General features: G+C 40.6%; 1 protein-coding gene across 2 annotated transcripts in view; it reads right to left on the bottom strand.

Moving 5' to 3' along the window:
* Positions 1–17,321, bottom strand: part of LOC124158643 (metabotropic glutamate receptor 2-like) — a 406,333-nt gene that overhangs the window by 291,139 nt on the left and 97,873 nt on the right. Inside the window, exon 1 of one of the 2 annotated variants that reach the window (XM_046533847.1) lies at positions 5,148–7,737. The exons of the other annotated variant lie outside the window; for it this stretch is intronic. Within the exon in view, the coding sequence (XP_046389803.1) occupies positions 5,148–5,745 (598 nt within the window). The 5' untranslated portion in view covers positions 5,746–7,737. Of the gene's footprint in view, positions 1–5,147; positions 7,738–17,321 lie in introns of those variants that run through there. 2 annotated transcript variants of the gene reach the window in all.

The raw sequence follows: 17,321 nt of genomic DNA, 5'->3' as shown, positions 1-17,321 counted from the left end.
TCTTGTCTTTTAGGGAAAATATTGTTTTCAAAACAACGGAGGCATTCACAGTCGTTCCTATAATGCCTTCAATTTTAACTAGGAGCTAGATTTGAATCATGGAAGCCATAAATTTAAGCAAGCGTTTTCTTAAAGCTAATAAATGAGACCTTTCATATAAATTACAAGCGCAAAAATTGCACGGAGGAAAGATCACTAGTTTTGACTAGGGTTCTAACTTAAAGTCCGTAATTCACATCAGGTATTCTACCTTTTTAGCTACCAAATTTATCAAACCAAACAATCTACCTGTTACTAGTAAACTGTAATGAATATAAACCAAGGGGAATATTAGTATGTTAATTCTTCTTATATAATCGACCTTGAAAGAGCATTAGTGTAGGTGAAATAGCTGGTATGCAGTCCCAACCCCGATGAGGACGATTTTTTTCCTTGGAATAACTAATTTTTTTTCATTTTCACTTACAGCGTTAATAGCCATTTCTTTGATTACGGAAAAAATAACCCATGCATAGATTTACTAAAAATTGACAGTATAAATAAACAGGATAAATGAATGAACAGACACAAAATTAACATAAACTACTATACTATCGACAGCATTAAAGGAAAACTATAAAAAAATAAATTCTATCGACATCGAGCAGTATTTATTTCGAAACATTCACTGCATTGCAGTGAAAAATCCAGATAAATGTTTGTTTTTTTATTGCTTTGCCTTTCATTGCATGTCCGATACAAATGAGCCAACGATTCATGGATAGAGGAAAAAATTTTGTGGGGATTTTTGGTCTTCACATACTACTTATTCATTGGATTTTTCACAGCCGCAGCAGGGGAAAGCTTTTTTTCGCCTGTGCACCAATTTCTCCAGTCTTTAAAAGCTTTATCGATTCACTATCTCACAAAGGCTCTTAAACTAATGGCTTACTATTCTATCGGGGACTGCGGATAAAGGAATTAAGAATTTTTCACATTATTTTTTACTATATTATCAATAATTTTAGAAACCAATTAATATTTCGCTGTAGGTATTAGGGATATTGATATTCTATACTTACATATTTATTCACCCTTCATCGTAAATTCATTTCTTTCGGGGATGTGACGCCGAATAATCGAATCACCGAATTTCTCTAATAACGTGCTTTTTAAACTATCCAATATACAATGAATCTAAGTAATCAGTTATTCGAATTTCGACTTCATAGCACAGGTCATCCGTGATTTCCTTTATATTCGCTGATAATACGTAGTTACGTTTTACATGAATATTTGTGCATTTGGTTGATTCAATTCTTTCATAATATTCATACAAAAAGTTATCACTGAAGGCAAGCATTAAAATATGCATAATGCTGATTACTCCATGAGAACAACGCTAAGGAGAATGTATGCAAACATTTATATGCACGTGAGCTACAAATTTTCTAACTCTCTCTGGCATGATTAAATTAACATTTAACATATAATAATTTTAAAGTAATTGCCAATTATTTATTTAATACAATTTCGGTACTCCATGCGCGCAAGTTTTATATGCTCTTGAGTGACAATCGCGTTAGGATTTAGGATCCGTACAGAATGACTTGCAAAAATTTCAGCATTTATTTAATTTTAATTACTGTTTGTATTTAAAATTGATGGAAAAATGCATAGTCAGAAATGCAGTAATCGATATTCGAGTGAGGTATTCGGAGACATTTAGGTACCTATTTCTACTCGATGCTGGAATTCAAGAAAAATACTATTCGACCCATCTCTAATTTGTTTCCGTTAATTTTCCGTCAGTGGTCTTAAAAATAAAATTAACTGTCAATGTTCATAAAAAATATAATAACTACTCCCATTTTCTGGTAAAACTCGCGATGTGTTCACTCACGAGTCAAGTTTAGCATTCTTTTAGCTTAAAACCTAATAAAACAATCGCTGCATCACAATTTTTAAACCATGGAAGTGAAACAGTGAAGCGCTCTTCAGATAATCGGATTTCTCCCCATCCAATGGCATTGGGAAAATATTTTCGTTACCTTGGCTTCACATTATTAGCAATTTACTAAACCCGTTAATAAGGTCGGTTCAACAGTGCAATTTACGTTGCCTTAAATTTTGCTATCAACTAATGGTCATCATATTTGGTGAGAGGGGAATCGCATGACAAGGTTTATAGATGATTGATGTGACTTCAAACCATTCATCCTTTTGGCAAATACAGACAGGAGAATGGACAATTGGAGCCACAGGGAAGATGAGTGATATAAAAGAATCTGAAAAGGAATATATTTCGCACCATTAATTTCTATTCTTAAAATATTAAGCATTAACACATTTGTCCATATTGCCGAAAACTGGCAGCGTAAAATATATTTTGAACATCTATTTCCGTTATTTATGAAATAAATTGTAGTGTTTCTTACGTGGGACATGCCTCTGAGTGGAGATTTACACCAAAGGAATATCATGGCTGTTGACAAATTATGATGGATAAAAAATGAATCAAAGAATGCATATAATCGTTAGACGAGCGTGCTGCGCCCGCTCCCAGCGGGCTTCCCCCGCTCTTTTCAATGCAGGTCCACAGAGGGATAGGCGCGTTTCTAATTTTAAAATGTAGAAAAAAAAGGCAGGGTCTTATGTACAAATTTAATTGGAATGTTCATGTATAAATTGAGATCAGAGGACCTCTTTAAACACAACAATGGAAGTAATTACACTATCCTCTGTTAAACGCACATGATGACTCATACTTACGTATCAACAGGAGACTTGAATGTGGAATCAGCCGCATTTTGATAAAAGTTATTTAAAGAATGCGAGTTATTGTTGCAAATGAACAAATGTATCAGTTCGTGCGCCGTTAACGTCAGGAATATTTACCGGTTTTTGTTTTTTTATTTGTTTTTTTTTTATTATTTAAAAACCTTTCCGGAAGCAATAGCAATATTTAGGAAGTAAGATATGCCGCCGCATGTTCTCTGATAAATTCTGTGCATTTGGTACTTCATTTGTAGAGTTTGGTTGCGTATAAGCTGAGAAAAAGGTATCTATACAGTAGAATTAATATAGAAGATATACATTATATAGCAACTGTTTCGCTAATTTACATCTGAAATGTTAGTAATAATTGCATTTTTAGCATTTATTCGAAAAACATTTAGTCAAATTCACGTTTTTTTCCTTTCACGATGAGGATATGATCAGATGTTTTTTCAGAGACGTATTACCATTGCGATATTTCTGGCATTTAGTTAGTGTCCAGTTTAATTAGATCTATTTGTAGTGTTATGTTAAATGTGTAAATGTGAACTTTTAAAGATATTGCAAAGATACGGGGAACAGGAATTCATTTTAGGACTTACAAAGTGTTTTACTTCATCACAAAAATGAGCTCATTCCAAATGTGTTCACCAAGTATTGCCCATACAGAGGTGGGCTTCAAAACTGATAACTAACTCACGCTGCGACGAAGATACCTTGTCTGTTGAAAATAATCTCGTGATTCTTCCGCCATATGCTCAGTTTTAGAATGTTTACCCGATTTTAAATGCTAGTTTTACACTTGTTCATTCTTGAAACTTTAATTTCCATCGTAAATGACCAAGTTACGCCTCGTAGATCATCGGCGTTGTAGCAAGCGCAGGCCACAAAAAAATACGTCTCGACGCGGCCGCCATCTAATTTTTAATGTCGGCGCACGTGTATAATCCCTTATTCCTGCCTCGTATCACCTTAGCCTTCGGCGAGTTAACACATTCCCGTTGATGACTGCCTCCGACAATTGAAATCTTTATTATAAATATTATATCCCTATCTTATGAATGTATATTATAAATTTTATATAAGATTTGATGCTTTTCCAGCAAATAATGTGGGTGAATTTTTCTCGGGATTGCCACCGGGATCAATACTCCATTTTGCCAACGTTTCGAGCTCCGAATCGGCATGGAATCCCTAGAAACATTTACCCATGCTTCAGAGATATTTGTCATTTGATTTTTTCTCCTAGGGTGCCTATTTTCAATGTTTTAAACACTGTTTATTATGCAACGCATTTTCTCCGTTTTTATGCATTTTAGAGCATACTCTTTGGCAGTGCATATACTCTTTGTAATTATTGTCTATCTTTTCCTTCTAGCTTGAATGAGGTTTTGGAATTTCTATATTCAGTAAATTCACTTGTGGCAATTAAAATCTCGACTGAACTGTTCCGCATTCATATCGATCAATCCCTACAATAGAATGGACTCCGAAACCACCTTTTACGGTACCATTGTTTTTCCCTGTTCACTATTTGTACGTTAAAAATAAGTTTCAATCAATAAACTTAATGCTATGCGATGCTAAATATTTTCCACATTACTATTTGGGGTTTTAACTATAAGTCACATGAATTTCAGATTCAGCAATGATACAAAAATTCCCTTGGGATTTTTTTTTAAGTTGGGCCAGTAATGCCTTATCCTGGGTTTACTTTGTCGCATGCACAATATTTCATAGTTAACGATGGTCGTTTTTGGTGATGGATCAGTGTTACCCCAAGAAGGAAGTTTTCCATCACATTTAACTTCCATACTTTTCCCATACTATGGAATATATCGTTAGTTCAGTCACATAATAGTAACAGTATTCACTATAGGAATATATTAACTGGAAAAACTGTTAAGATACTAAATCTCTTTTAAGAATAGGTTCTAAATTTTGCCCTTATGGGCCAAAGTAGAATCTTACTACAACCTGACCTTCGATGAATTACTTGGAAGCTACAACGAGAATCACTTCAGTATTGTGAAATGACGCCATAATTTAAGCACTATAAATAATTAATTATAAAGAAAGCATTTAGTTTCTTAAAAATGTGCGGATTTTAGAATGAAACTTCTAGAATATATCATCGTGTAGAGGCTATTTTTGGACCGCCAGACATTGAGATCCAGTAGAAAGATTTGTGTTTTGAATGGTAATAAAATGACATATCTTTTTCGTTTCTCCCATTAACCTGCTGAATAGAAGACCTAATTCAAAACACCTCACCATTGTTGACGAGATAAGATAGATTATATCATGCTTATAGAAAAAGGAACATCGGATAAGGCATAACGATGGGCTCGAGAATTATTTTCAGATCTACCGCATGGCCATCGACTAACCTTTGATGAAGTCCACGGCCATCTCGAGCCCGTACGTGTCCGAGTCGCAGTCGTCGAGGATGTGTGCGCCGAGGGAGATGCCGGGCAGGAAGGATCCAGAGGCGGGAGGGTAGCGACCCCTTGGCCGCTTCGGGTGCGGCACCCCACGGAGCACGTCCAGCGTGTAGAGCATGGCCTCGACGGCCTGCACCCCGCCCTGCGGCATCACGGGCCCGCACCACCAGCCCTTCTCGCCCTCCTTGCCCCCGGAGCCACGCTCGTGCACCATCATCAGGCCCCCCAACACCAGCTCCCCCTCCACCACCGCCTCCCGCTTCACCGGCCACACCAGCGGCTCCACCGGCCGACCCTGCACCAGCACCACGTTCTCCTCCACTGCAGGGTGCATCATCTCGCCCAGAGGGGGCGGTGGGAGGGACACCAACTGGTGCTGCTCCCTGCCGGGGGAGTGGCCGAACAAGTGGTTGTGGTGCAGGCCGTTGCCGTGGTGCGGTCCTCCACCGGAGGAGATCGAGTGGTTGCGAGAGGAGGCGTGCCGCACCACAGACGCCGAGTCGGATGCGAGGAGTACCACGAGGAAGGAGAGAACCAGTGCCATGATCGATTTTAGCACTTGTTGGTCGAGCCGTTGCGATAAATCGATCGATAATCGATTGTCGACTTTCAATCCTTTTTCCTAATACTCAAAACACTGCACCATATCACAGACGAAATTGCTCATCACTTTTTTACTGATATGTTTCTTTCTATCGGGTCACACTTTAGCAGATCTGGTATTTTCAATTTTCCAGAATACGTCTGGATACGTAAGTATAAATCGATCGATAATAGATTGTCGCCTTATAACCTTTTTCTTAGCACTCAAACACTGCACTGCATCACAGCTTAAATTGATCTTCACATTTTTAAAGATATTTTTCCCCCGGGAAACACTTGCTCAAACCTCGTCTTATCAATCTTCCAGAATATTTCCCGGGTTGATTACTGTCATTTACCTATTGGAAATAGATTATTTAACTTCAATCCTACTACTCAAGCTCTGCATCACGTCATAACTCTCTTCACTCATCGATCTACCATAGCATACTTTTCGCCTTTACACCATGCTAGAGAAAAGTTATTCCGTCAACCATTGTGTAATTTTTCTCAACCTGAAGCTAGGTGAGAGACTTGGAAGATGAATTCTCCTCAAATGATTCGTCAGTCACGCGATCACATAATAAACCAAATTTGTTTTCAATTTTCCTCTTGTGATCCACTATACCACACCATAACAGGAATTTAGCGTAGGTTGAGGAAATGTGTGATTGCAAAAACTCAAAACTTTTATCACAGTACAAGAAAAGTAGTAACCAAACACTGGCTTCGAGGCTTCTCGTAGCAGTCTGAAACACAGATAGGAAGAAACTTTGCACTGAAACAGTTTTCTAGCCAAAATTTCCTAATGTCTATTAAGAACCATATTTATTTGAATACTCTAATAAACAGTTTATGATGATAAATTCAACTATATCATCCGATGAAGACACCACATACATCAATCCATGGAAATCATTATCCTGCTTGACGAGGGCCCCTAGAGAAGCTAGTATTTTTCAATTACTGATGAATAGAGGTTCTAATACTCTTCACTTTAAAGGTTTACCTTCAATTGGGATGTCAACCAAGTGGGGGGACCGGGTATCAGAAGAGTTGATGGGCAAGGAGCGGCGATTCAAGGAATGGTGGTTGGCTCACATCGATGGCCGGATAGGAGGTGATTGGAATGGAATGAACTCATCACTCGGGATCCCGGGATTCCAAGCGAAGTCCTTTAAGCCACCATGCCATCGGGAATTGAACGCCTATGCACAGCGCTCTCGACACTAATCGACCCCCGTTATGCGCGCCTCGAGCAGATCGCTCAATAGCCTAGCCGTTTAATCTGCTCCTAAGGTCTAAGAAAAGAGTTTCTTTTTCTATTTTTTGTGTGCATATGTATGAAATTTTCTACCTTGGATCATGAGCGATGCATCATTGAATGGGATTCTGAAAAATGATTTGCCATCTACGTTCACCTTAGGTAATTTATTTATTAAAATAATTTTAGAACAACGTTAGGTATAAGGGGTAAAGGCTATTAATACGGTGTTTCCTGTTATTTTGCTGAATAAATAGATTCCGATCGATATTCACTCGTTTTCTTGTTAATATGCTAAATTATCTCTCTAAAATCACGACAGACACATCTGTCAAATTGCATGCTTAAATGAAATTCGGATTGGGAGATATTTCGGCAACAAGAAACAAATAAATTCAGGGAACAGACTCTTCGAGGAATGAAATATGTATAGTATTTCGCGTATTTTATCTGAAAAGTGAGTCCCGCGAGGAGAATGGGGTGAGATGCGTGGAGTATAAGGGTAACATACGCAGCGCGTGTTGAAAGACAAGGGTGGAACGGCGGGAGGTTAGGGAGTCACACGCCTTCCCAATTCCAATCGCCGAAAGAGAGAGAGAAGACGCAGCAGTGCCGCCTGGAAATCCTATCGGAGTCTGTCATTCTGTACGTTCCGCGTGGCAGATTCCATTTCGACGAGGTGGTGGGAGGGGTGGGTGGGGAAAATAGGGGCAGGGAGGTAGGGGGAGACGGAGGGAGTGACAGTGGATTCCCTCTTGTGGCACAATCCCTCCCTGGGGTGAAATTACCTGGTTGTTATCACGTCAACTCCCTTGTATCCGAGTATTTCCTCCCGCTTTGAACGAGCAATCAAGGTGAATTCCCTTGTTTCAACCAGCGTCTCCGCTCCCAAACAAGCCACAGACAAGTGAAGCTCTCGAAAAATAAAAGCGGCGATGGAATGCAGCCATCCGACCATCATCATTTGCGGCCAGAAACTCGTGCGAAATTACGGAAATGTTAAACGCAATGAATGTATGTCTGTGCACTGAAGCTCCAGTGATGTCACTCATGCACCGTGGTGTTTCCCTTTTAATACTACATTCAGCATGAAAACGGCGTCAAATTCTCACAATCGTCTGTTCATTTATTTCCATCCGATTAAAAAATGCTGTTATAGGTACTGAAGAACTTTCAACGACCCTATGGTTCAAGAAGAGGAGTATTGGACTTCATTCTGCCATTTGTTCTTCACCCTTTAAAAATGCAGCCGAAAACTATCGGCGCTGTCGATTCCTATATTCCTATTTTATTTTACTCCTGTGCAGTGGGAATGAGTTAGTTTCAAGTGCCCTTTACACCTGCCGCAAGAGTATTAGAAATATAAGCTCTTCGTGCACGATGAGCCTTCCCGCTCTGTTGTGCAATACGTATTCGATGTTTGCTCACTGAGAATTCACCGGTTCCCTTAATTTATACAGGGACTATCATATAAATAGTGAGCCATAAAAAACACCCACAAATGTTTGTTAACTCCATTCCAAGTATGCTATAGGGTAAATAATTAAATTCTAGTCTTATTGTGATCTACGAGAGGAGCATTGAAACACTATCCGATCTTTCATTCAATAGGTTCTCTACGCATAAAAACTCAAAAAATCCAAAAATTAACGGCGTCGTCAATTCTTAAAATCCGTCGTCAGCTCTTAAAATTATGATATGAAAATATGCACATGCATAACACTCCGGCCATTTGATTTATACATCCTACCAATTCATAGGCTTACGTCAGACCACTTGATTTATAAGAGTGAAGAGAGTTTAAAAAACCCTATTCTTATGAGGTAAGCCCTCACGCTGAATGACGCAGGAGACGTGTCCAGAAGGAACAGGTCCACTTTGTTTCCACTGTTTGCTCTGGCGTAGTGGTAAATCCACGAGTCTTCTCCCGAGGGAGGGCAGAGGGAGCGCGTGCGCTTACGCGATGAATGAGTGCAAAGTTTTCCTCCCTCCTTCTTCTCTCTTTGGCGCCCACGGGAGCCGCCTTAAAACTCCCCGCTCAATCCTCAACCTCGAAGTGGAGAGAGACTTTCACAGGGAATGAACGAAGTGTAAACACAAGTAGTTCCGAGACCCCTGAGGGGGACTTCCTGGGCAAGAAGAAATTGAGATAGCAAAAGGTGGAGTGTTCCGAGCGGGGAGGGTTGGTTTCAGTGGACTCCCAAGCAAAGGAAGTAGCGAGGGGCCCGGGCACTCTTATTTTGGGGCCTTCTCTGTTCTGTCCCAGTTGAATATAGCGACACTTTGCTTTGCTGCAAGCTGTGGACGCGAAATAATTCCAGCGCTAAATAGGCCCACGGTGTCTAGGATAAGGGGGCACCTCACCCTTCTCGGTATATGGAGCGCTCTCAATTGTTCACTCGAGACTGCAAAGGAACGACTTTATATATCGCCCTCACAGTGGGGAAGGACTGAGGATGAAAGAAGTTGTCAGATTAGGTGTTAGTACAGTGTACCTTGGGTGTGGCTTCCAAGGCAGCAGTAGTGCAACTGCAACTCACTGAATGGTAAAAGTCCAAGTCTTTTATTCGATGAGACTATAGCTAAACGTGTAGTTAAAGTTTCGGAACGGCCAATATTTAAGACGCAAATTCAAGGATAATACCGCCTCTCGTGAAATCATCCAAGCCTGCGACTCACATAAAAAGGACGGTTAGCCAAAATGGCACCAAATAAGCAAAATACACAACCACCATTGTTTTTATTACTGACGGGATATGTTATGGTCTACAGAGGCTGATAATAGAAAACGATCAATTTCTGCCGCTCTTGAAATTTGGACGTATACTGTAAAATTTTTTATCAGCCAATAACGGTCCTAAATTTCGTTTTTCTTTATTAGCTCTTATTTATGCCTCAATGGTGATGACACGTTGTTCTTAAAAATCTACTTAATGTTCTGCGCAGAGAATATGGTAGAATACATAAACTCTTTTCGTGTCCGCTAATAAACAGGTATTTCGTTACGCATATTTGCAAATGGCAAAAATTACGCCCTTGCATACCTGCTTATCAAAAAAGAAAAGCAATTATCACGTTATTAAAATTTTAAGTGAGCCATGGATTTGAACTGTGAAGTACATTTCTGAAATATAGGTTTCAACATAAAACGGAATGGCTCACAAGTTTTCCTGGTAAACCATGAAGTTCACTCAACTGAACTTCTCAGAACTAAACGGAAAGGTAAATTCTCCTAAGTTTCCACTTGAGAGAATTCTAATTACGTAGAATTCAACTTCCGTCGAGATGTAAGAGATGATTAGAAGAGGCAACGGAAATGTGTTTTTACGGAGATTTCGAAGCGGAATCAAAATGAGATGTAGATAGGAAAGGGAAAGAGAGAAATGAAAGTGTACAACGCCTTTGAGATAAGTGACTTAGAAAGGTGTTGCGATTGGGGTGGAGTTTTTCGGCCTCAAGGCCAGAGAAATCTCTATTTAGACTTCCCTTCCTTATAAATTACAATTATTTACGCATCAGAGTAGGATGCTCGGCAGACCATTTTGGTAAAGAGAATGGGTGAGTGTAGGGAGGATATAATTAGGCCTATGGGTATTTCCCCCGAACGCGAACTCGTAAAATATTGTAAGAGAAGAAATAATACAAAGACAACGGAGGATATGGAGCCCTCAGGTTCTAAAACAGTGCCCAACCATCAATAGAATCAACGATTTACAAGAAGAATAGTCCGAGGGATGTACGGGGTGGAACTAGTGGAATGGAAAGGGGGAAAAACTCAATTGCTTCGTCTCCTGCCTGACAGAAAACGCTATTTCTAGGCCTATTATGATCTCAATCCTCGTGGACTTGCTGCGGCCTCGAAAGTAGAGGCAATTTTCTCGTGACTAAATGGTCTATCATTCGTCGGAAACGATTTTTTCATGCCTCCAAAGCATTAAATTTGAAGAGCAGAGTCTTTCTATATTTCTCAGAAGGAGGAGATGGCTGATAGACCAGGACATCGGTCGATGCCAAAGATTTTTCGCGAAATTAACCGAATTTGTTGGTACGTCAGAATTTCCAATGGGAAAATTACATCCAAGATTCAATTTCAGAGCACAAAATCTTTTTGAGAGGCCAAAATTTCTATTTTTAACCTCAAAGATAGAAATGAGAACTCAGGCGAGCCTGTATTTGATACGTGAGTGAAGGCAACGAGGAAGAAGTCCCTTTTACGTCTTACATTTCTCTCGGACGATTTGAATTTCTCGTGGAATTTTAGAACGAGATGAGATACTAAATTGAAAGAAGATAAAGAGATTGTGAAGATAGGAAAACGGGGAGGCTGTCTCAGCTCCCTTCTATATTTAAGAGAGCCACCAGATGAACAATGCAAAGTTGCTGAAACGATTTTATCGCGTGCAACCTTTACTATGTATTCTCTTCTATTTAAAATTTTGTGCTGAATGCGCTTCACGAAGGATTTAGTATACTTTATCACTTCTTGGAGCCAAATTAACAACAATTCTAAAAGAGAAGCAACAATTACAAAACCTCAAAACGCTGTAGGAGGATTGGCCTTCTAAAGCATTTTCAGGCAGCTGAACTATGTAGGTTTTTACCATGTTCGAAACTTTATCAGGGAGCTAGTAAAACTTTCGCCTCTCCTTATTAGGGAAGATAGAATACCTTCCTTTGAGGTGAGGGGCAACTAGTTCAATTTATATCCCAGATGACAGTGCCCTTTCAACCTTCACTGCAACACCGGAAGCTATCTCCTCACCACAACCTTGATTCAGCACGTTCGCTGAGTAGGGGACGTAGAAATTACACCAACTGGCTAGCGTAATGGGACCTCATCATCATCCAAGCCCCGTAAGGCGTGCACTCAACACCGCAAAATAACCTTCGGAAGTTTCCACCATAAAGGGGAAGAAGCAGAGCATTAACTGGAGGTGTGTAGTGGAGGTGGAGTAGAAGGGGTTGGACAAAGGGGGAGAAATGGCACAATTCCGTCTTGAAGGCGACGCACTAGGAGAAGCTGAGTAAATAGAGCGGGGTTGGGGTGTCTATTATTTGCTAGGCGGACGAAGGGTGAGGAGGTCCAGAGGGGATTATGCGATTCCGTCGGAAGGGGATTATTGGTGAGGGGATGCAGAAGGGTGGGGTGAAAGGAGAAAGGTTGGAATGAGGACAGGGGATTAAGGGCAAGGCGAGGATTAAATGGGATAACAGGCGAACTGTTCGACGGCTGATGGTCAATGGATTTGCGTTGGGTCGGGGGACGGAGCAGCGGTTATCGTGGCAATGGGCAAGGACGGAGGGATAAAAGGGAAGGATAACGCGATCGGCAAAGTTCCAGCAAGTTCCTAATTCAAACACTTTTAATCCTTATGTATGGATAGCTACTCGTACTAAAAAATAAAAAGGAGCTGTCGTGTATCCTTCTCTTTACGGAAAATATTACGTAACACTCGCCAGGGAAAACTTTTTGAATAAATGGTAGTTCGAAGTGTGCTTTGGGAATACCTATTTTTGAGTACGATATGAGCGCTGTTCAATCGTCTTCAACACCACCAATTACCGCGAGTTATCATCCATTGCACGATTTATAGCCACGAAAAACGTGATCAATTCCCATAAGTCAGAGGCACATCACATATAATCGCTGCGCGTAAGAATGTATGTCTCGCGAATGCCTACTCCCACCAGGGCCATTCAGTCAATATGCATAGTATGTGCAACTACTTATGTAAGCAATTGGCACGCACTGACGTTGACTTCAGCATCCTCGAACGGAGACTGTTCACCTGTGGGAATATACTAGACAAAAATGTAATACTTGATGCATATCTTCAATATACTTAAGTCCAAGTTGAACTGAGGGAAGAGTTTTTCCGTGGCAAATAAGAAACAAATCAATGGCGCGTATATAAATAATGACTGTACTCAGAACAGGAAATAATTCACAGCGATCCCAAGTTCTAATACTCGCAAGAGCTAACCCCAATGAGCTCACGTGCTAAAGAAGCTGGCTAGGTTTGGAAAGAGGGCCTTGCGGGCCATTGGTTTCAGGTTACCAGCATGACAATAGATCTATATTAAAGGAGGCAGTCACCGTATCTCTAGCAATGCTCCAAGAATGCCAATGGTGGTTGCAAGGTATCTTAAGGCGAGGTCTTAGGATTATTAATTTATCCCGTAGATCGACGTGGTACAAGAAAAGATTTATTCTTCCCGGATTTCATACAAATTAGCGTATTCCCAGGTACATACAGTCTAAAGGGGGAAGTTAATCTCCTTGTTTTAGTAATGTAGTTCGAGGTTAGCAATGGCTAACAAAAAGGTAGATAATAAAGAGTTTTGACCTGCGAACGTCAAATTCATGGCCAATTTTTAAACCTCAGTCACAATGGCCACAAAATACTCGAATAATTATTGATCCGAGAAATAAAATGTTTTCTAGTCATGCGTCTCGTAAGCCTCTTTGAAAATTAACAGATAATGAGCAGAATGGAAAACATAAAATACCTATTACCAGGAGGTTTTAGAAAATTTAAATACAAAAAAGACAGGATGGTAATAATCTGAGATCAATTACACATTTGGTCAGAGAAATTTTATGAGTTTTTACGCACGAAAGTGCTCCCAAGCGAGCGGTAAACTTAGAATGCAAAACTTTTGGAGAGCCTCTTGCAGTGGACCGGGATTTATGGGGCTCGAGAGAAAGTAAAGTCTTTCGAAGGGATTGAGCGATGGAGAAAGGTCTACAATGGAAGAGAGAATTCCTCTCAGTCCCCTAAAATTGCCCTTAGTCCCGAAGAGACCCGTACCCAGTAATCAAAAGTCCTCTCTATCAGTGGAGCGAATGCTGATTTTTGTTGGGATACGTTTTTCGGTTCACCAATTTGAAACCCGTCTCTCGAAAAGGTCATAAATATTGAATAATAGTATAAAACCCAGGGAATGATAATTTTCAAGCGAAAAAATGGAATCACTCAGCATTTTGATCGTTAAATGGGTTAAAAATTATCGGCCTTTACTTTTATCGCGCTTAATATTTTGAAAATATTTCTTGTTTCTATTCCATGTTGACATAATACCCTTTTGATATGAAGTCAATCAAAAGTAGGTTCAACGTATGTTTTAAGGATGTTTTGGTTAAAAAGCACTTTAAAAATATGAAGTACCACCAGCTTATTCACTAGAGTTTTGAAAAATATCCAAAGCACGAGATTATTTCGCCGTAGAAAGAAAAAAATAAATCAACAACGGATCAAAATAATAGATTATGCTAAATAAAATTCAGTGACTGAAGCCCTTTTTAGTACGCTACATTTACAATGTGGATCCATTGTGCGAGACCATAACTAACATGAATAAGAACTGTAAAATACAGTCCTGAATCAAAAGCGTTTACTTATCCCAGTAAGTCTTCACGGCCAGTGAAGTGTCCTCAATAAGATGAAAATTTCGCTTCGAGTATAGGCACCCTAGAAATCAACTCCCTCTGGGATAGAATATGCATGTATCTTTGGAGAAAGTAAAGCACTCCGTGCCTTCCTTCGGCACTAAGGAGATGTTAGAAAGCAGTGCGATTGATGGAGAATATAATCTAAAATTATCGCCCGTCTCATCAGCGGATTGCGCTGCAGAGGAACGGTTACAATGGGTTCTGGTTTTGTGTGGATTTTATGTAACCCTCATCTACGGAAAGCATCTCGTTCTTCCCCACCATCCCTGGTAAGTACATTTGGGGAATTTAAAGGAAGAGAAAGAGTACTCAAAAATTCGTTTCGGTAAAGGAAACACAAATAATCCGCCTTTTCCTACGGTGGAGTCCCAAGAATTTATTCAGTCAGCCTCGATTCACCAGGGAAAGGCTGAAAACATTTGCCCTTGGGGAAGCTATGTGGGGAGGTCGGTGCGTAATCGGATTTCTTGAGCGAAACGAACGGCCAATCTGTAAGCGCGATCGCGCCGCGTGTAAGAGATTCGCAAATCGCGCTTCTTGCCCCGGGCTATTCCTATTTAACCATTCAATAATTCCCTTCGGTGAAAGTGGTGCACTCGGGTGCTTAATTTGTCGGTTCAGCACCAAAGTGGGGAGATTTCTAATCACCCGTGGGGAAATTGATCGCAGAATGCTACGTTTGAGTGTTGGAAAGGAACGATACGAAGGTGGAGGGAGTGGAAGGGAAGTTCCAACTTAATTGAAAGGGGAGGTGTGAGGCGAGAGAGGAGGTATTTAAGGAGAAAGGTTGAAAGGAGAGGGAAAATGATCAAGGTGGGAGATATAAAGTCACCACTACGATGGACTTAAATTCCTCCCACTCCTACGCGGAGGAAAGTGGGTAATAACACTCCGTAATTAATGATAGCCCTTAAGGAAAGGAACAAATCTTTATGTTCGTTTCGAATACCAAAATACGAGGAGGCCGAAAACTACCAGCAACCGACGAGTATACCTCCAAAACATCGACCTTTTACTTCGCAATTGGGACAATCTAACGCCAAAAACAGCACACATGTGATAAATCTTCCAAATGAGAGAATAGGTTTTTCATTATAACTTTACTTGAGTTGATCTTGCTTCATGATAGGCATTAATTTGGAAATCATTTCCATTATCACTCCGGAAAATAAAAAAAACAGTTTGTTTAAAACTACCTCGTCATTCAGTTAAATTTAGCCAAAATCTTTTAATACCACTTGCCGCTGCACTTAAAAGTCTTGTAAACACACTTTCGTATTTACTTATCGATGGATGGACGACGTGATCAATGACCAAAATTTGAACGATCACTTTTCTTGAAAACTGGTGACCACACGTGTTCAATTTTTGTGTTCAGCGGAAATCATGGATTGGAGTAACATGAAGAACGAGGTAGGATTCTCCTGGACTGAATGTCTTCCCTGTTGACGACGGGCCAAACCTAAACTGGCAGACGGTGTGCTCTGCGAGGGGAATGATAGACCAGTTGCTCGATAGTAAACAAAATACTTTCACCCTTTGCGGAGCAATAACACTGCACTTGCTTCTGTGAGGGATGACCTCCACTATAAAGAAACAAAGTTTATTTTAAGATGAAGGGAAGTGGCCAAAGATCCTTTGTTTCATGGAACTCCTTTGAGAAATCACTGTACACTCCTTGAGAGTACCAGTAATGGTCAGGATTCTTCAACGGACTTTTGAACAAAGAGGAAGCACTTCAGATGAATAGGAGGAAATCTGTTCCTCTTTTCATTTTTTTCAATCGGAATTCGAAGAACTTTTGTGCTTGTATCCTACCTTTTTAAACGTTCTGGTCAGCTATCATGTGTTACTCCGTCGAGTCAGTGAAACATTCACAAGTAAATTCCGGAATTTAAGTTAACTGCACGCAAAGAGCAACGATCCTTCCGGGAATTTTCCCTTTACTGGGAATAATTACACTTTTTCTCAATTTTCAATCGACATCTGCAAATACACAAGGTGACGGTAAACGCACAAATTGCAAATCAAAGCTGGAGGCTTCCTTTCGAGGTGATCGTTTATTCTCACAGCATACTGATATTAGCAAAATCAGTTTTGAAACGTAGATGGCGCGTAACACGTTGTGATGGAATAATCCTTCTCGTACCCGTCGTCTTCACCTCCTTCACCTCCTTCAAACTCATGAGGAACTAGATGAGATGACCACTCCGTGGAAAGAAGAAGAGAGAGATTGGCAAACAAATGACGGGCGGTCAGCTGTTGATGAGCATTGACCGGAAATTTTGGAGAAAAAAATATAAAATTCAAGTTTTGAAAAGTCTCCAAACTTTTACTGACGGTGTTTCCGGATATTTATGAGCAAGATGAGACAATCACCTAACCGGAGAGCGATGTAACTCAGCTGAAGATAGCATGGAAGATTCTTCTTCAATTAAACGGGATTACAGAGAATCCTAACTGAGAAAGCTGGGATAAAAACTTTACTAAGTGGGAGGTGAGTGGGTTATACCCCACTAAATTCGACGACAACTCCTGACTGCATGCTACCAAGTTGCCCCGAGTTGTCGCGTGCTTCCCAAGGGTGCGGCACCGACGACAACAATGAAACTTGCGCGGGTGGAGACGAGGGCGTCGCCGCGGTTCGGTTGGGCGATGCTCGCGGTGCGGGCTCGGCTGGAGAACTGAAGGAGTCGCCGGCGTCGGAAGCAGAGAAGGGGAGGAGAGAGGGTAGGGGGAGGAAAAGAGGGGAAAGGAACACGAGGGAACGGGATGGGATGCTGAGACAGTCGGGACGAGTGCATGCATTGAAGTGAGGACG

This window comes from Ischnura elegans, chromosome 5 (assembly GCF_921293095.1).
Source record: "Ischnura elegans chromosome 5, ioIscEleg1.1, whole genome shotgun sequence".
Lineage (NCBI taxonomy): Eukaryota > Metazoa > Arthropoda > Insecta > Odonata > Coenagrionidae > Ischnura > Ischnura elegans.
Note: the sequence above shows the minus strand (reverse complement) of the source record. Positions and strands in the feature narration are given on the sequence as shown.